At 43.0% G+C, this 20,353-nt stretch overlaps 1 protein-coding gene across 1 annotated transcript in view; it reads left to right on the top strand.

Moving 5' to 3' along the window:
• The window catches only part of LOC133498108 (calretinin-like), a 39,087-nt gene extending 20,763 nt beyond the window's left edge, over window positions 1-18,324 (top strand). The window contains exons 4-13 of the mRNA XM_061814556.1: window positions 8,751-8,827; window positions 9,609-9,698; window positions 9,800-9,880; window positions 11,288-11,344; window positions 12,522-12,599; window positions 14,649-14,704; window positions 14,783-14,822; window positions 15,623-15,676; window positions 17,714-17,785; window positions 17,870-18,324. Coding sequence (XP_061670540.1) covers window positions 8,751-8,827; window positions 9,609-9,698; window positions 9,800-9,880; window positions 11,288-11,344; window positions 12,522-12,599; window positions 14,649-14,704; window positions 14,783-14,822; window positions 15,623-15,676; window positions 17,714-17,785; window positions 17,870-17,986 — 722 coding nt within the window. The 3' untranslated portion in view covers window positions 17,987-18,324. The remainder of the gene's footprint in view (window positions 1-8,750; window positions 8,828-9,608; window positions 9,699-9,799; window positions 9,881-11,287; window positions 11,345-12,521; window positions 12,600-14,648; window positions 14,705-14,782; window positions 14,823-15,622; window positions 15,677-17,713; window positions 17,786-17,869) is intronic.
• Window positions 18,325-20,353: the final 2,029 nt, after the last annotated feature.

The following is a 20,353-nucleotide window of genomic DNA, read 5'->3' on the forward strand; positions in this document are numbered from 1 at the left end:
TTTTGGTCTTTGGGGGATTGTTTGGTGATGGACCAGAGCCGCCATTAGTTCAGTTTGAAAGATTATCACCATCACAGCTGTGACCCAGACAACACTGAACTGGACCGCGAAAGCAAACTGGGACAAAAAGAACAAGAGTTTGGACGACAATTTGTCGACATTTTACCCACAGACGAAGAACTCCTTATTGAGGTGGAATCATCAAATTTGCTCGTCAGCCATTCTGAGACAAGTTATGTAACCAAGAGGGTTGCATTTGGACTCACAAGTGCTGTGTGCTGAGGCGCATTTGGAATGCAACTAACACGTCATACGGTACTTGAGATGGGACAGTACTCGGTAGCCTCTACACGGGACCGTGTGCCCCTATGGACCACAGTTTCTCAGTTTTTCCCATGGGCTCTATTTTTGTAGATGCCACATCAAACTGATGTATCCTGTTTGCCAATCCTTGGGTTGCAATCACGTGATAATCGCCGCCATTTCTACAGACAAGCTAGGCGTTGCAGACGACATCACCACGGCGACGTACGCAGACCTACGTGTAAGTGGCGACCGGCGGATGTTTTCTGCCTACTTTAGTTCACTGGATGATGTCGCCAAAGCTAGATATGCACAGAAGATCAAACTCTGAAGATATCGATCTGTATATTCTCCACGACGACGTATTTTCAAAGGATCTGAAAGACTGCAATCTAGTCTATGGAACACGGAAAAAAATCGCTTCCCAGTGTCTCCGTTTCCACGATTTCCACATCCGTAAGCGCAACAAAAATTTGGCATGACGACGACGGACAGCTAACTGCTTGTCTGCAAGAATGGCGGTCAAGTATCAGGGTGAACAAGCGCGACGTCACGTGCAACCCAACAATTTGGCAGAGAGCGCCTAGCGGAGTGAGAATTTGGTTGTAGAAAGTCAGTCTAAACTTATACGTGCTCGGAACCCATCTAAATAGTGGTACAGCTGGTCAAATGCAGTTTTGCTGAATTTGATCGGGGCAGGCTCCACAGACGTGTGGTGGATGTGAGAGGTATTTCGTTGCCAAATATGGAAGCAAGGAGCATGAAACCCTTGGACTCATTGTGAGGAAGTCAATTCAATGAAGGCTTCTTCTTCTTTTTTTCCTTTCGGCTTCTTCCTTCATCTTTTTCAGTCTTAGCCCATCTTGCACATCTTCCTCTCGAACACCCACAGTCCTCATGTCTTCCCTCACAACATCCATCAACCTTTTCTTTGGTCTTCCTTTCGCTCTTTTGCCTGACAGCTCCATCCTCAGCAACCTTCCACCAATATACTCCCTCTCTTGTCTCTGGACATGTCCAAACTATCGAAGTCTGCTCTCTCAAACCTTTGTCTCCAAAACATCCAACTTTGGCTGTCCCTCTAATGAGCTCATTTCTAATCCTATCCAACCTGCTCACTCCGAGCAAGAACCTCAACATCTTCATTTCTGCCACCTCCAGTTCAGCTTCCTGTTGTTTCTTCAGTGCCACCATCTCTAATCCGTACTTCATGGCCAGCCTCACCACCATTTTTATAAACTTTACCCTTCATCCTAGCGGAGACTCTTCTGTCACATAACACACCAGACAACTTCCGCCAACTGTTCCACCCCGCTTGGACCCGTTTCTTCACTTCCTTCCCACACTCACCATTTCTCTGGCTTGTTGACCGCCAGTATTTGAAGCCGTCCACCCTGGCGATCTCTTCTCCCTGGAGCTTCACTCTTCCCCCACCGCGCCTCTCATTCACGCACATACTGTATATTCTCTTTTACTTCGGCTAATCTTCATTCCTCTCCTGTCCAGTGCGTGTCTCCATCTTTCTAATTGTTCCTCTGCATGCTCCCTGCTTTCACTGCATGTCACAATATCATCTGCGAACATCATGGTCCCAGGGGATTCCAGTCTAACCTCATCTATCAGCCTATTCATTAACACTGCAAACAGGAAGGGGCTCAGAGCTGATCCCTGATGCAGTCCCACCTCCACCTTAAATTCCTCTGTCACACCTAAGGCACACCTCACCATTGTTCTCCTGCCCTCATACATGTCCTGTACTATTTTAACATACTTCTCTGGCACACTGGACTTGCGCATGCAGTACCACAGTTCCTCTCGTGGTACTCTGACATAGGCTTTCTCTAGATCCACAAAGACACAATGTAGCTCCTTCTGATCTTCTCTGTACTTTTCCACGAGCGTCCTCAAGGCAAATAGTGCATCTGTGGTACTCTTTCTAGGCATGAAACCATACTGTTGCTCACAGATACTGACTTCCGACCAGAATCTAGCCTCTACTACTCTTTCCCATAACTTCATTATGTGGCTCATCAACCTTATTCCTCTATAGTTGCCACGGCTATTCAAGTCCTCTTTGTTCTTAAAAATCGGAACTAGCGCCCTTTTCCCTCCATTCTTCTGGCATCTTCTCTCCCGCTAGTATTCTATTGAATAAGTTGGTCAAAAACTCCACAGCCGCCTCACCAAATTGCTTCTATACCTCCACTGGTATGTTGTCGGGACCAACTGTCTTTCCATTTTTCATTCTGTTGTTCATTGGAGGCATTACGGTAAAAATAGTTATTACAACAATGGGGGGTGGGGCTAGATACATGATATCCATAAACATATTTCAGTTGCCAGTGAGTTTCACCAGCTCAGTCTGTAATTAGTAAGGGTACCCGTCACATTGTCTGATGGCACATCGGCCAAGAGCAATGACAATGCGCGGATCGCTGCAAAACCGCATCGTCCTCTTCCGTACAAAGATGTCTCCGTGAGACTCATTGCTCCCCATTGAAAGGGAATGAGAGGAGCCACTACGATTGGATATGTTCCAAATCAGCTGCGTGAACTCCTGCGGGGGCGCCGACCTTTTAAATATGCTGGTTTACGAAATTACTAACACCCGGCCGGCCTAAAGGGCCTTATGCTGCCAGCTACGGCGAATTATCTTTATATTAATCGTTTGATTTGGCCACGTGAGAGTGTCAACTATTAAAAACTGCTCTCCGCATGTCGCAGTGCAGTTATACAGTGGGAACAACAAACCACAATGTCAAATAAATACAGCATCAAATTTATAGTGCCCTGACATAATTCAAAATGTACTACTGTTATTCTGTACACTTTTTTAATACACACATTGAATTGGCTCCCTCTCTACCCTGTGAGCGTTTCATTTTCCCCCGTGTCTGTATGTGTGTGTGTGTGTGTGGGGGAGAATAGAGCACAAATCCGAGATGAATCCTGGCCAGGGATTATAAGGGCCCTCGTACTGCCTTCTAAATCGTACAAAGAAGATGAAAAATGGGCATTGTCCTTCACTTCTTCCCACCTCCCATATGGATACCAAACTGAGTTATCTCAGATGATCTTCCAGTCTCACTTCACTGGATCCATCTGCAAAGTGTGCTAATGAGCCCCTCAGGGGTCACAAGGTATAAAAACTTCATGGTACCGTCCCCCCCCCCCCCCCACAACTGTTTTGATTAGCTAGTCAATTCCCATGCAAACGCAATGTAGTACAATTAACAGCTGCTACACTAAGTTATTTAATATCTTTGAGAGTACTGTAATATTCTGCACTTGCAAGACACTTCATTACGTGCACTTACATAATCTAGCTCTCTGGTTGTTCAACTTTTTACATCAAGTACCGCCTTAAAAAATGCAGCGCTTTCCAAGTCCCTCCGTAAAGAGCAACAAAGAGGAAGAAAATAAAAGTACCATCAAAACAGCATACATTAAAAGAAATATTTAAAAATAGAAGTGCTCTAAAAACTTGGTCTTGAAAACATTGGTACTTGGGGCTGACGTCACCTGAGCTGGCAACTTTTTCCATTTGTGTTTAGCACGTGAGCTAAATGCTGCTTCACCATGTCTCCTTTAGCCTCTTCTCGACTTGACCTGAGTCTCTAGATCTCAGGGCCAAACAGTGTTTATATGCCATTAGCAATTTCTTCATGTATTCAGCGCCTAAACCTTTTAGTGATTTAAGACCGGTAGCAACACTTTAAAATCTATTCTAAAGATGACTGGAAGCCAGTGTAAAGACTTTAGAATTGGAGTTATATGCTCTGACCGCTTTGTTCTGGTCACAACTCAAGCCGTAGCATTCTGAATGAGTTGCAGCTGTTTAATCCTCTTTTTGGGGAGTCCCGTCAGAAGACCATTACAATAGTCAAGTCTACTTGAGATAAAACATGGATGAGCTTTTCCTGATCTGGTTGACACATGCAAGCCTTCACTCTAGATATGTTCTTCAGATGGTAGGTAGAAGGCAGTTTTAGTAATTGATCTGATATGACTGTCGAAAGCCAGGTAGGAATCTATCAATCTATCTGCCAAGAGGGGCGTGGCCATACCACTGCTCTCGGCGGTGACACCTCTCACCGCTCACAGCTGATTCACATTGGGACTGTAAGTTTCAGGCATTTAAATTGGAGTGTTTGTCACTGGTGTTTGCCAGTTCGTTGCTTTTGTTAATGAGTTTGCACTATGTTACCATGCGTGGACACTATTACTGAAATAAAACCCACTGGACATTATGCCTTTGCCTCGGAGTCCTGCATTCGGGTCGTCCTCCGCACCGATGGCTCGTGACAATAGTCATCTGGAGACACTGCTTGACATAACTGTGTATCATCTGATAGTCAAAATTATATTTCTGAAATTTTCAATCAATGGGTAGCATATACAGACAAAACAGAAGTGGTCCAAGAATTGACCCTTGAGGTGCTTACCTCATTAAAAAAAAAGACGTTACGAAAATGTTTTTTTTTTTTTTACTACTGTCTAATTTATTACTTGAGACTTAAAAGTGGTGAAAAATAACAGCGATGCAAGAGATGACGGCATAGCACTCATAAAGAAATTGAAAAAACTGGTGAATTTCATCTCCATCCCATCTTGTTAATATACATATTTTTTGTCTGCACTGTTCCAGCAATGATTTGTTGACGCCTGAAAGCACAGATGGTGACACGGGCCACCTATGACATAGTATGCAGCTGACGGAGGGGGAATGAGGGGGGAAAGGGGGGAGGCGAAGGGGCGAATGATCGCAAAGGAATTGAGATCAGATTAAGAGATGAAGGGAGAGTGGGCGTGGCTACATCTTTACATTATATTCCTCGCATTTTAATGAGTCTCACGCTCGTTTTTTTCACGTTTGTTACTCGCGGGCAAGCCAGAGTGGCTAAATGATGTATGAGCCTCGGTCATGTGACTCACCCTCATAACAATGTCGAAAAAGACAGAATGCTCCAATAAGCATCAATCGCGCTGCCCACTTTCACTCTCTTAGTCAAGAAAACACTAATTACACACTCCAACTGCTCCCAAGTGCTGGGATTCGTTTCTTCCGCTAGAGCAAAACTCGCGGCGGAAAAATGCCACTTTGGCATGAAATATCAGATTTGAAAAACATGACACTCTCAAGACTCTCTTCATATTCTCGTTATTATTCAGCATTTCGTGACTGAGCCTTCAGCGGGAACTCAGCCGACTTAGCTCACTTCTTAATAATCTCTCCTGTTACGTCTCATTTTTTGTAACCATCATGACAAACAAAAAAAGGCAATATAATGGCACGCAATGGTGCCACATCCATTTTTTAAATATAATATTGTGACAAATACATACAAAATGTAAATAAAACCAGATATCTGGATTATTCAAATGTATTAATGTTTGCATGTTTTGCTAGTGCAACATGGGAAATTTGTCCAAGAAATAGTCCCATTGTTAATATAACACTTTAGACATGAGTTTAATATGTCCTATAACCGCGATTGTATCACATGACATATCTTAAAACATTGTTCACCTTTGAAATTGATGGAAATTCACCTATTCCGTTCCAGCCCCCCCCCCCCCAAAATACACAAAAACCTGTGTTGTTTTGTCTTTCTGTGGGCGTTTGAGGCGCACTCGTATCTCAAATGTGTGCTCATAACTCAAGAGAAATGATTTGATCAAGCAACAGGAAGTTTGTAAAAAAAAACAAAAAACTTGTAAGTCAAGGCACTCGTATTGTATTAATACACCACTGCATGGGTTAGCACGACTGATTCTGAAGCCTCTGATTCAAATTGACGTGGTGTCAAACTCAAGGCCCGTGGGCCAGATCTGGCCCATTACATAAATCAATTTGGCTTGCGAAAGCAAATCACGAGTGTTTATCTCATGTTCTTCTACACCAAAATTGCAAATGGAGATATACCATTATGATTTTATGAAAAATAAAATGATTTCAAAACTAACTATCCAACAGTTTGTTGTTCATTACATAGTAATATAATGAGGCTTACGTTTATATGGTTCCAAAGGTCATAACGGCCCTCTGATTAAAAAAAAAAAAAAGGAACTACAATGTCGGCTGCAACAAAATACCGTAATTTCCGGCCTATAAGCCGTGAATTTTTTTTCACACGCTTTCAACCCTGCGGCTAATGCAGTGATGCGGCTAATATCTGCATTTTTTTCTAACAGCCGCAAGGGGGCACTCGAGCGGAAAAGCTAAGAATGAGACCGGTGAAATGTATGTGCCGAGGAAGTGACTTTTACCGGCCCTGTTAGCGCTGTGCTAGCGTGATGCTGGTGTATTACTGGTGTGTGTCAGTGATATTTACCGGTAAGTTTTATTTTAATCGCCCTTGTTAGCATTAGGGCTAGCTTTAGTGCGGCGCTACCATTAGCACTACCTTTGCGCTAGCGTTAAACTCTTTATGTACCGTCTTTCTTTGCAAATATCTCGTGTTTCAATGTGGCCACTTGCAGCTTTTACACAGCTGCGGCGTATGTATGTACCAAATGGTATTTCCTGTACAAATGTACTCGGTAAGGCTTGTAACCAGGTGCGCTCCGTAGGCCGGTATTTACGGTTAATTTGATACCCCTGAGATAGAAGCTAAATCTGTTTGGACAAAAAACGAAAGCCAGGAGAGGCCAAGAGAAACGTTATGAAATGATCAGACTATACAGTTGGGAATAAATTAAAACCATTTAACGGAACATTAACTCACCTGCCTTGACTCAGATATGAATTTAAGTGACGTCCCATTCTTAATCCATAGGGTTTAATATGAAATCGCTCCACCCTCTGCAGTAATGACACCTTAAACTCTTCGGGTAAGGTTTTCAACAAGGTTCGGGGTTGTGTTTATGGGAATTTATGATCATTTTGTCCAGAAGCAGATTTGAGAGGTTACACACTGATGTGTACGTGATGTGGATGAACTTGACTGACCTGCACAACCCTGACCTCAACCCTATAGAACACCTCGTCAAACATTCGTGTGTGGCCCTGTCCAAATGTGTTTCTGGACGAAAGATCAAAAACTTCTCACTACTTGTTGAACGTCTTCCCACAAGAGTCGAAGCTGTAATAGCCGCGACTTATCAGTTTCGAGTGGGATATCGATTAAAATCATATGTAAGCAAGGCAGGCGAGCGAATACTTTTGGCAATACTGCACAGTTGAGTGTATGTTAGAATTTCGGTGAGTTGTAAATGTTGGACTGTGCTTTTGATGGTGTTTAGGGGCTTGGAGACCCTGACCTGCCACTACTGCTACAAATAGCAAATAGAATGTGTAAATTATCTTCCTTGGTGATTTAGACATGAATACTAATATGCGAGGAGACAAATTACCATAAGTATGCATTACCATTGCATACTCAATGATGTACTTTATACTGTCTACTCTGATAGACAGCCGTGCCTCAATTAGTCACCATGAAGGTGTGGCGTTTACTTAAAATTGATGCCTTGGGTTTTTCTTTTTCCATCAGGAAGGAAAAAAAAAAAAAACAGTTGGTGCCAGGTGGTGTGTACTAGCACAGGAAGCTCGAGGTTTTAGGGGAAAAAACTATCGAAAACACCCCCTTAAAAAAAAAAAAAAAATCAACAATTATTTCCGCTTCCAACTACACTGCGTTATTGGAGCCGAGAATAAAAGTGCACATGAATAGAAATTGCTCATGTGGACCAGTTCCTCGTTCCATTCCCGCCGTAGTATTGCATCTAAACATCACTCATTCATTTTCTTCAGGGTAACGTCGTGAGATGAGTTTGAAATGATATTAAAATGCTTGGGGAGGGATCATCATTTGTAGTATATTTATGATTTAAATCAAGGGTGTCAAACTCATTTTTTTTTTGTGGTGGGCCACACTGTAGTTACGGTTTCCCTCACTTTGGCTGTGAAAGCATCAAAATCTTTTGCCTCATCATATTTACACGGGAAATTTATGAAATCGTTTTGGAATCTGAAATCAAGGGTAATCGATTCTTTGCTGGCACAAAAAAAGCTCAACGTTATCATTCATGAGATGACAATTTGAAATTTTGGTACAGATTTGAAAAAGAGTCATGGAAGCTGATCACATGATTTGCCTCCGCGGGGCACATGAAATCACGCGGCGGGCCGGATCTGGCCCCCGGGCCTTGAGTTTGACACCTGTGATTAAAATAATTATTGGCAGCACGGGTAATCATAAACCTTTTCGGGAGGGCGTCCGTCACTCTTTCTTTTCCTCTGTTTGCAGAAAGCTATGGTCCTTAAACCCCACGAATAGCAAGGCTTTACTGTACTTTGCATAAAATATGAACCATAATCCGTTCTGCTTGCTTATAAATAGCTGGGCTTTGGGCGTTCCGGCGCACAAAGAAAAAAATAAAGTGAGTCGTTGCTGCAAACGTTTCAAACAAACGTTTCATCAGACTTGGCTTGTGTTGTGCAGGAAATGGCTACATCGAAGGGAAGGAGCTGGAAAACTTCATTCGAGAATTGGAGTCGGCGAGACGGGGAGCAGGCGTGGTGAGTGCCGAGGCTGCATTTCCCCCCCAAAAAGTAGCTCAACATCAAGGTTTTTGCAGTAAATATTACAAGCCTAGAACCATTTTGTATTATTTAAACAAAGATACGACCGTTTATAACACAGGTGTCAAACTCAAGACCCGGGGGCCTGATCTGGCCCACCACATGATTTTGTGTGCCCCGCGGAGGCAAATCATGTGTAACAACTTCCATGTTTTTGCTCAAATCTGCACCACAATTTCCCATTGTCATATCCTAAATGATATTGAGATATCCATCCATCCATTTTCTTTGCCGCTTATCCTCACAAGGGTCGCCGGGAGTGCTGGAGCCTATCCCAGCTGTCAACGGGCACGAGGCGGGGTACAGCCTAAACTGGTTGCCAGCCAATCGATGGGCACATTGAGACAAACAGTTGCAGTCACAATCGCACCTAGGGGCAATTTAGAGTGTCCAATTGATGCTGCATGCTTTTGGGATGTGGGAGGAAAGGCGTTCTGAGGACCCAGGTTCAATGCCAGACCCGCCTGTGTGGAGTTTGCGTGGGTTTCCTCGCACACCCCAAAAACATGCAACATGAATTGGACACTCTAAATTGCCCCTAGGTGTGATTATGAGTGCGTCTGTTTGTCTGTCTCCAGGTGCCCTGCGGTTGGCTGGCAACCAGTCCAGCGTGTCCCCCGGCTCCTGCCCGCGACCCTCGTGAGGATAAGCGGCTCAGAAACCGGATGGATGGATTTGAACCCCGAGAACGTGATATTTGATGTCATCACTTTTGCAGGATCCTTCACATGCTGCGTTCAAGGAGAAGATGAGGGAGTTCATGGCCAGTTTCGACAAGAATTCTGATGGGAGGATTGAGATGACGGAGGTGAAGACCACTATGGAACATGAAGGAAACAACACTCGCACCCCCCCCCCACAAAAAAAAATATTATCTGTATCTTATTTTCTCTCTTTTTTCCTCTTCAGTTGGCCCAACTTCTTCCCACAGAAGAAAACTTCCTGCTCTGTTTCAGAGAGTTTGTGGGCTCCAGCACTGAATTCATGGCCGTACGTTTGCATCCATCGAGATTAACGGCATTTCCGTATATTATTCGATGGGGAAAGACGCTTGCAGATTGAGCGTTTCAAGTTACGAGTGTGGTCACAGAAAAAAATTAAAGTCGTATCTAAAGGCACTGCTGTATTTTAAGGCATGGGTGTCAAACTTGTGGCCTGGGGCCAGATCCAGACCACCAGATGATTTTATGTGGCCTGGAAAGGCAATTCGTATGTGTCAAGCTCCGTGATTCTTGTTCAAATCTGGACCACAATTTCCAATTGTCATATCATAAATGATAACGTTGACGACACAGGTGTCAAACTCGTGGTCCGGCGGCCAGATCTGGCCCGCCAGATAATTTTATGTGGCTGGCAAAGGCAAATTGTATGCATCAACCTTCATGATTCTTTTTCAAATCTAGACCAAAATTTAAAATTGTCATATCATTAATGATAATGTTGATGGCGCAGGTGTCAAGCTCGCAGCCCGGGGGCCAGATCCGGCCCGCCAGATGATTTTATGGGGTCCGCAAAGGCAAATCATATGCGTCAACCTCCATGATTCTTGTTCAAAACTGGACCACAATTTCCAATTGTCATATGATTAATGATAATGTTGACGGCACAGGTGTCAAATTTGCTGCCAGGGGGCCAGATCCGCCCCGCCAGATGATTTTATGTGGCCCGCAAAGACAAATTGTATGCGTCAACCTCCATGATTCTTGTTCAAATCGGGACCAAAATTTCAAATTGTCATATCATAAATGAAAACGTTGAGCTATCACTGTGATTTTTGTGTTACCAAACATCAACAATAGTTGAAAAACGCATGACCATTTATGTCTGATTCCAAACTTGGTCATAAATTTCAAGTGTATATATGATGAAGCGATTAAAAGTTTTTATGGTTTCACAGTCATAACGCCCCGATGGGGGAAACGGGAACTCCAATGTGGCCCGTGACAAAAATGGGTTTGACACCCCTGTTTTAGGGAAATGCGTGACCGTTTGAGTTTCGAGCGTTGGATCATGTTGGCAAGTCGGTTTTCTTGCAGCTGTTTGTCGCGCTGACTCGCCCGAATGTGTCTGAAAGATACAAGTTGTTTTTTCGAACGTCGAGTCCCAGGTAAGGTCTGCTTCCAAAGCGGGTGGTTCGATGTTCTGGCCGCTCGCAGCGTTCGAGCCTATTCTGAGACGAGCATACATTATGGATGGGGCGCAGCCTTCAGCAGAGGGAAGGCATTTAGCGGAGGCGTTTTTAACATCCATCTGGCTAGAATTCTATATTTACACAATATCTGACGGCCAGCAACTTTTTCTCTTACAAGTTAGCTACGTTTGAAGTGTGTTTTGGTGTCTGTTGTATGTTGTCATGTTTCCAGGTTGTGGTACTTCACATTTTTATCCTCCCAACAGGCTTGGCGGAGGTATGACACCGATCGTAGTGGGTACATCGAGTCGAATGAACTGAAGGTAAATGAACATCGCAAAAACCGGACCATGTTTTTCTTTACACTACGACATAAAATATGAGGTCGTGCTAAACAGGCCGTTTGCATTTAAAGTAGAGTACAACCTCGGTTCTCGAACGTCTCCGTTCTCGAACAAATCAGTTTTCGAATGAAAATTTTGATATATATTTTTTTTTTGCTTCTGTTTTCGAACAAAAATCAGTACTTGAACGCCCCCGACAAAACCTTGAAATAACGAAGCGCGTGCGGCCCGACCAGTTGACCCACGACGCGCATTGTTATTGTGTGTAACGCAGCCTCTGTACGCAGACTTGTCCTGGTAGCTAAATTTACTGACTGTTTTTTCTTCCTATTGAGGACTATTAACCCCCAATCACGGCTCCAAAGAAGTGACACTAGATAAGTTCTTTGGGAAAAGAAAACAACTTCCAGGGGGCGAGTCACCCCCACTGAAGAAATTTGATACAGTAGTTGATAGTTTTGCATTGCTTTTTTCTTGTGAACTTTTAATAATGCTCTGTTCCATGAGCATTTCTGCATTTTTTTGTTTTGTTTCAACGATTTTGTTAACTCCAGTTACGAGTTCATGTTTTTGTTACTTTTGGTAAAAATTAATATATTTTTGCTTTGTTTTTTCACAATTATTGCTTGTTTAAAGTTATTCTACACTTTTGTTAATTAAAAAAAAAGTTTACATGGCTCCCAGCCTACCCTACTCTACTTCTAAAGCATACATTTCAAGCAAAAAGTAAATATATTTCTTTAATCATTTTATTATATAAAGTATTTCAACTATACATGTATTTCTACTATTCAGTTTATTATCAGGAAAAGCTAAAAAAAATGCATTAAAAAGACATTTTTTTTTAGGCTTGGAACGCATTATTTCTTTTTCCATTCATTGTAATGGGAAATATCGATTTGGTTTTCGAACAAATCTGTTCTCGAACTGCCTTCTGGAATGGATTATGGTCGCGAACAGAGGTTGTACTGTATTTGACGCGCAAATGTAGCCTGCGATGGGGATGATCTTGTTTCTAACCATTCGTACAGTAATAACTGATGATTAAAAACCAAACACTGTTAATAATACATTTTTCTTTCGCTTTTCTGTGATCTGTTGATTGCGCTAATATATACAGTATAACATTATGTATTTGTTTACGTCGCCTCGTCAGGGCTTCCTGACAGACCTGCTGAAGAAAGCCAACACAAGCTATGATGATAAGAAGCTCAACGAGTACACACAGACAATTGTGAGTATTATTTGGCAAGCGCGTGTTTTTTTTTTTCACCCTTTCTGCTTTTGGGAAAATAAGATAGCAAATTCTTCCAAAGTAAACATTTACATGCACCGTTTAATATAATATAATTTCCTGTTTATTCAAGTTTAAAGCAAACACAAACTTTGAATGACATTGCATTGGATCCAGAGGACGTTTTCTCTGCTGCATTTAAACTTACTTGAATTTGTGAAAATTGGGGCTCAGACTCGCCCTCTAAATCCCCAATCGTGAAGGGCGGGTTCATTTGTGAGTCTGGAGGGATGGCTGCTTGGTGTGGGGGCTTCCCTCTCAGACCCCCATGACTACTTTCCCGGGTGGCCCCCTTATCGTTCCCTTGTCGGGCGCCCCATCTGCCCTCCTTTCTGCCAAACACTGACACTGTCTTGCCCTCCGGGTTTGCGGGGACAGACTAGATTATGAGCCCTGCGGACTGGTGCGAGGCGTCTCTCCTCAAGGGTCAAGGTTGGCTTGGGGTGGTGGATGGCGTTGGACTCCACCGGGCCGCTCTCGGGTGGGCTCCTGGGCCTGACCCCGCCTACTGATTGGATGTGTTGGGGTCCTCGGGCAGAGCAATTACAGGACTCTTTGGTTCCGGTCCATGCACAATGGTGTCAATTCACTCGGATTCCCCCCCACCCTGGGACTTATTCCCTGCGTGTGGGGCTGCTTACTCATTACAACATTCATCCATCCATTTTCTTTGCCGCTTATCCTCACGAGGAGTGCTGGAGCCCATCCCAGCTGTCAATGGGCAGGAGTCGCAGGGCACATGGAGACAAACAGCAGCACTCAAAATCACACCTAGGGGCAATTGAGACTCTCCCATTAATGGTGCACGTTTTGGGATGTGGGAGGAAACCGGAGTGCCCGGAGAAAACCCACGCAGGCACGGGGAGAACATGCAAACTCCACACAGCCGGGGTCATCAGAACTGTGAGGCCAACCCCTTATTGCAACAAATAACTGCGAAGGTCTTGTTAATGTTTACAATTTACTTAGTCACTCCCAACACACTTCCGCTGTTCAACCCAGTTCACGACGCTTGTCTTGCAAGCTTCCATTCCTGTCCTGTCCTGTCCTTTCCAGTCCTGGCTAGTCCTGTCCTGTCCTGTCCTATCTTGTCCTGTCCTTCCCTCACAAGGTGTGCCACTACTCTCCCTTACATCACTCGATTCTAATGAGTCATGGTACCAGGGATATAATGATTTAGTTTCCTCATCTTTTTTTCCAGGTGTCTTTTGTTGTCTTCTTTCCCCATTTTATTTTGGTACCTTTTCACACTTTCCTCTTTGTTGTTTTTCCCCACTCCTTTAAAAACATTATTCTATTTGACTGAATGCCTGTAATTCTCAATAAACATCCATCACAATGCAAACAAACCACATCTTAAAAAGTCCAGTGTGGCATAATAAAACAGCATAAAAGGGATACAGATCCTCCTTTTTGCTTGACCTTATAGTCGAAGACGACAAAAAAAAAAAAAGAGTGACCAGTGTGAGTCTTCATTTAGGTTAAACCTGAGAGTTTTTGGGGTGTGAGGTTTTTTTTTTTTTTTTTTTATGAAACTGTGAGAAGTTTTCTGGGCAGGTGAGGTTTATTTTGTGCTCTGTGTGATGCTTTTTTTGTGTGTGTGTTTGTAAGAAAGTGGTAAACGTCATTTTTGGCCTCTATGGTGCTTCAAACTCTCCAGCGCCCTCATGATTTTCATCAAAAACAAGAACCAAATCAAAAATATAAAAACAAACTGAATATTTGTCATTGCGGTTGTAGTCGACAATAACGTGCAACTGCACTGTGTCATACTGAGAGCTACTGTAATATTGTGCCTATTGCGTTATCGTTATTTTATCTTTTATTATTTTATTATTTATTATATTATTATTTTATTTTATTTGTCGGCTTCATTCGGCTACCAATGCGGACGTATAACAAACGCGTGCTTGTTTAGTGCACCGTGATACTCGAAGCTCCTGCTGTTTTTTTCTCATGAAATTTCCCGTTAATCCTCTTCCTCTTCAGCTAAGGATGTTTGATCTGAACGGCGACGGGAAGCTCGGCCTCTCTGAAATGGCGAGGTTTGTCTCAAATGTATAAATATTCTGCAATATCCCCCGCCTTGAAGGCTACAACATTAAAACTTTGTGTCGTCGCAGGCTCTTGCCCGTACAGGAGAATTTCTTGATGAAGTTCCAGGTTAGTAATACACACTTTGTAATCCTTAAAAGTGAATTTTGATACATATTTATGAATGTGCATGTTTTGAGTCACGCGGGTGACGTTCTGAACCACAGCAGTTTCTGCAATACTGGACTCACGGCACAAGAGGATTATATGACCTTAATGTGTTGAATGAACATATGGCACATTGACGCAAATGCATGGTTGCTTTAAGTCCCGTAAAAATCATGTTTCATAATTTGAGGGAGGTGTTGTACATCTCTTGGTTACTGGGATGATGGAATAGTAATTTTCACTCTTTTACATGCTTTTTTTTGTAAAAAGCTAGATTCAACTTCCAAATTCCGAGGCAAAAAGTGACGTTTTTTCCCCGTTTCATCAACATTTTGACACATTTTAAAATGTTACTTTGGTGGTTTTTCCCCGCACGTTTTTGACACAATGCATAATTTATATAGGTAGACAGTGATAAGGCAGAGGTGGAGAGGCCTATTAGGCATCACCACGACAACAAAACAAAACTGTAAATTGTATAAAATTTGTAGCAGGGATACACTATGAATCAAACCTAAATGGCGAGGACACGTGCTGTATATTCTCATTTATGCAGCGGCGCTTGTGAAAAGAGATCAACAATTCCTTTTTGGCAGAGGGCGAGCTGGTCTGGTCAGGATTAATTCAACGCTAGTCCCAGTTATCATAATCTGCATGGATTAATATCAGATGTGGCTGTGCTGTTGTTTTTTTTTTAACTGGTCTCTAGAATTGTCCCACGCCTTCTAACAATTTTTTTCCCCCTCCTATTATGCGCACAGGGCATCAGGCTCACAGTCAAGGAATTTGACTCCCTCTTCACACTCTATGATAAGGTGACAAAACACTTGAGCGCTTAACGTATGTCTTTGTTGTATTACATTTTTTGGGTTGAATCTATTTACTGTAAGCCGCATTTGTTTTTTACACTTTCAGGTATTGATAGAAATGAGTGTTTATATTTGACTCTTGACTAGCAATACTAATCTAGCATTAGCACTGTAAACAAGATGACGTTGCCACGGCTGCAGCATTGGTAGTATGATTTGTTCGTAATGGAGTGTGACTATAACACACAAGTGGTATAGGTTCGAAACTCTATTTATATTTTTTGGAATATGCAATGAATTAAGAATGAAAAACTGTCATTCTTGCCTTGTTGCTAATTTTCCACTGCTTCTACCTAACCTGAGGTCCGTTAACTCTTCTTATTTTTACCCTGATGCCCAATTGTTGGCAAATGAGGAAAGGGCATTTTTTTTCAATTTTTATTTTACGGAGGTGAATATTGTCCTGTAGTTTCCGCAAAGCTCCTGAAGCCCAGGGAAACACATCAGTGCAAGCCTGCACAGCAAATGATTGACACCTCATCAGTGACTTCAGAGGGTATCCAGTAGCAGTTACTTCATAACTTCAGGGACACATAATATATTTAATGTTCACCAATTATGAAAACAGAATGTACATGATCAAAATGACTTTTTTTAAAAGTCAAATAACTTATTCATATTATTTAAAAAAAACACTTATTACATATGCACAGTACAAACAGGACTTGGGGTCAACATCCAGAGCAATGGTGAGTGTGGTAAGGAAGTGAAGAAACAGGTCCAAGCGGGGTGGAACAGTTTCCGCAAGGTGTTTGGTGTTCTATTTGACAGAAGACTATCTGCGAGGATGAAGGGCAAAGTCTATAAAACAGTGGTGAGGCCGGCCATGATGAACAGATTAGAGACGGGGGCACTGAAGAAACAACAGGAAGCAGAACTGGAGGTGGCAGAAATGAAGATGTTGAGGTTCTCGCGAGGAGTGAGCAGGTTGGATAGGATTAGAAATGAGCTCATTAGAGGAACAGCCAAAGTTGGATGTTTTGGAGACAAAAGGTTCGAGAGAGCAGACTTTGATGGTTTGGACATGTTCAGAGACAAGCGAGAGAGTGAGTATATTTGTAGAAGGGTGCTGAAGATGGAGCTCCCAGGCAAAAGAGCGAGAGGAAGACCAAAGAAAAGGTTGATGGATGTTGTGAGGGAGGACATGAGGACAGTGGGTGTTAGAGAGGAAGATGCACGAGATGGAAAAAGATGACACGCTGGGCAACCCCTAACGGGACAAGCCGAAAGGAGAAGAAGAAGAAGAAGAAGACATCCCCAGTATAAACTATTGCAGTATGGATGCCAAAATGTTATGCATCCAATGAAAAACCATTGTATAATTGAAGAAAACACATTTTAAGACATTTTTCATTGTGTGCGCAAATGTTTCGCAACATAGTTCCTATGTTTCATTATTCTACTACATTTTTATGATAATTACAATGCGAACAACCAGGGCACTTTATTGTGATAACTACCCGACGAACGTGAAATCCTGCAACATGGCAACTGTTAGGTTCAAACCCAACCACTGGAGGAGTTATGCAAACGAAGGGACGAAAAAGCTCTTCGATTTAGCCCGGGGAGACTTTGGGTTTGGCTGACCAGCTGCAACTCCAACACCGATTCTGAGTCGGCCTTACCGGTGTCCCCCTTTTTATTAGTTTCTCAAACCAAAGGGTCACAAGATTACAAAACAAATGGAGGAAAAGATGGATATACCAACACAAAGACAAATATGAAAGTAAATATTACTTCAAAGCTGCAGCATTGTCCTAATAATCGCGCTAGAGATCAGCAGGTTTCATATTTACAGCATGTTTATGGTGTTGAGGAGCATCTGCTTTGGGAGCATCACTCCTCAAGGTGTCGCCGGGTCACACGCTGGGTCGCAAAGCCGTTCGCAAAGGGAAGGATTCGGGCACGGATGATATAAACAAATGCATGATAAAAAAAAAACAAATCTAAACGCAACCCTCCCCACGTATTCTCACTTCTCAGGATGGTAACGGCTACATTGACGAACAGGAACTGGACGCCTTGCTCAAGGACCTCTCTGAGAAGAACAAAATGGTAATAATGATATTGAGAAGGAAGATGTATCGGCGAAATGTACAAAGATACTTTTTGACCTACAAAATGCGTGTTGGCATGCAGGATATGGAAGTCACCGGACTTTCGGGGTACAAGAAGAGCATCATGGCTCTGTCAGACGGAGGGAAACTATTTCGCACCGAGCTGGAGATTGTCCTCTGCCGGGACTCTGAGCTGTGAGACCACCCCCAACCCCCACATACCACGGTCACCCACCCCCTCTGCCACCCAACTGCCTCCTTCCTACCTCCTGTTGTAACCTAGTGCATGTACAACTTACTTAAAATGCTAGAGAGAAAACTAAAAGTGCTCCTAAAAGCACACAAGCCAACTATTATTATTTTTTTCCACACTTTGCTCCATGGTGAAATAGCTCCAGCAATTAAATATATGATGTGATCAACTTTTTTTTTTATTTTTATTTCCTATTTTAATATGCATTTGCAGTTTTGCATCAATCCGTTTATGAACCCCCCACCCACCACTAACGTAACACTTCAATTCATGTATGCTATTTATTTTTGTCAAATTCAACTCGCTCTTGTTAATTTCATGAAGCTTGTACCGTTCTATTAAATATATTACAGAGAGAATGAATAAATATAACATAAGACTCTTGCTCCAGTTATTCCCTCCACATTAAAGAAATCTCTCCCCAAACAGCGAGGCTGGGGGGAGATTATTTCACCTTGCAACAATGCAATGTTGAGAGGGAATAATTTCATCCCGCCGGAGCGGAGCCGAAGATTACACTTCGGGCGCCGAAAGGTAACTGCGGCGGCAGGAGTGATGCGACTTCCCTGTCCAATCTCCCGCTGACAGAACGCGCCATGTCGGACCGGGACCTCCTCCATTTTTCATGCGGCGAAGGCTTTTGTGGCGCTTTTAGATAAAAATGAGTCGAGTGGGCAAAAAAAAAAAAAAAAAAATAAAAATGGGAGGAGGATTTTCTCACAGCTCACTCCGACTGCATAAATACAAGCAAAGTCGCAAGAAAATCTAAGGAAACAACTGTCATTTTTTACGTCTGCTTATAAAAACTGTTAAACATCAAAAAATGCATTGTACCCTATACAACTAAACTCATTGAAGGGTTTCACTATTAACATTTTATGGAATTTAGCACAGAGCAATCACTATATTTTTTTTTATCCCCAATGTTCATAATTTCAAGAAGCAACCCTTATACATACTGTAACATTCGACTTCCATCAATTAATCATCAGCGCTGTCATCTTTAATTAAGCCCGCCATCTTTGAAGCCGACGTCGTCGCACACCCTCACGCTTATCCCAAAGACAAGAGAGCAGAAAATGTTCCGCGTTGTACTAAGGCACATAAACGCGGATACACAGGGGGGTGGGATGGGAAGGGGGGCGCTGGGTGACACGAGACGGCGTACAGTCGAAGCTGTTAACTGCTGACAACGAGGAAAGAGAGTTATATCCGCTCTGATTCCTTCACACACATCAGACACTTGCAGTGAGGGAGATGAGACGAGGGAGGCAAACAAATGAAATTCCCTCTGTGATTAGCCCCCCCCCCCCATCCCACAAACGCCCCCACCCTACACACATTGACATATAGAGGCGGACTTACTGGGCCAGACCAAGAGTGGATGTAATTGCTGTGAATGTTCAAGTATGCGCTGCTGATTCCTGAAGTGCTCCAATTGTGGCTGCTTCTGTAAAATGAAGTACTGGACTGTACATACAGAATGTAAATGCACGTCATACGTCCATCATCACTTGATCCTTTAATCATTTATAAGGAAAACTCACTAATACGCAAATACGTAGTAATACAATAAACTCGAGTAAGTCAGCTGGAAAGTGTTGGCCTCACAGTTTTGAGGTCCCAGGTTCAATCCCGGACCCGCTTGTGCGGAGTTTGCATGTTCTCACCGTGCCTGCGTGGGTTTTTTCCGGGTACTCCGGTTTCCTCCCTCATCCCAAAAACATGCAACATTAATTGGACACTCTAAATTGCCCCTTGTGAGTGCGGCTGTTTGTCTCTATGTGCCCTGCGATTGGCTGGCGACCAGTTCAGGGTGCACCCCGCCTCCTGCCCGTTGACGGCTGGGATAGGCTCCAGTACTCCTGCAACCCTTGTTAGGACAAGCGGCTAAGAAAATGGATGGATACTGTACTGTTTGGGTGTTTTGACATTACATTTGATACCCAAAATGTCATTTTTCTAAAGTGACTCAAAGTACACCAAAATAAAACGATAACTGCTGTGCTTTGAGATACGAGTAAAAGGCTTGTACTCAAAATACTTTGTTCCAATGAAATGAATGGGAATGCCACTAATCTGTTCCACCTTACTACTCTATACACAACAGAACCCCCCAATATATAGCCATCCAACTTCTTTGTCGCTTATCCCCACGAGGGTCGCAGGGAGTGCTGGAGCCTATCCCAGCTGTCAATGTGCAGGAGGCGGGGTACACCTTGAACTGGTTGCCAGCCAATCGCAGGGTACATGGAGACAGACAACATTCGCGCTCACAATCACACCTAGGGGCAACTTGGAGTATCCAATTAA

This window comes from Syngnathoides biaculeatus, chromosome 3 (genome assembly GCF_019802595.1).
Source record: "Syngnathoides biaculeatus isolate LvHL_M chromosome 3, ASM1980259v1, whole genome shotgun sequence".
NCBI classification, from domain to species: Eukaryota; Metazoa; Chordata; class Actinopteri; order Syngnathiformes; family Syngnathidae; genus Syngnathoides; species Syngnathoides biaculeatus.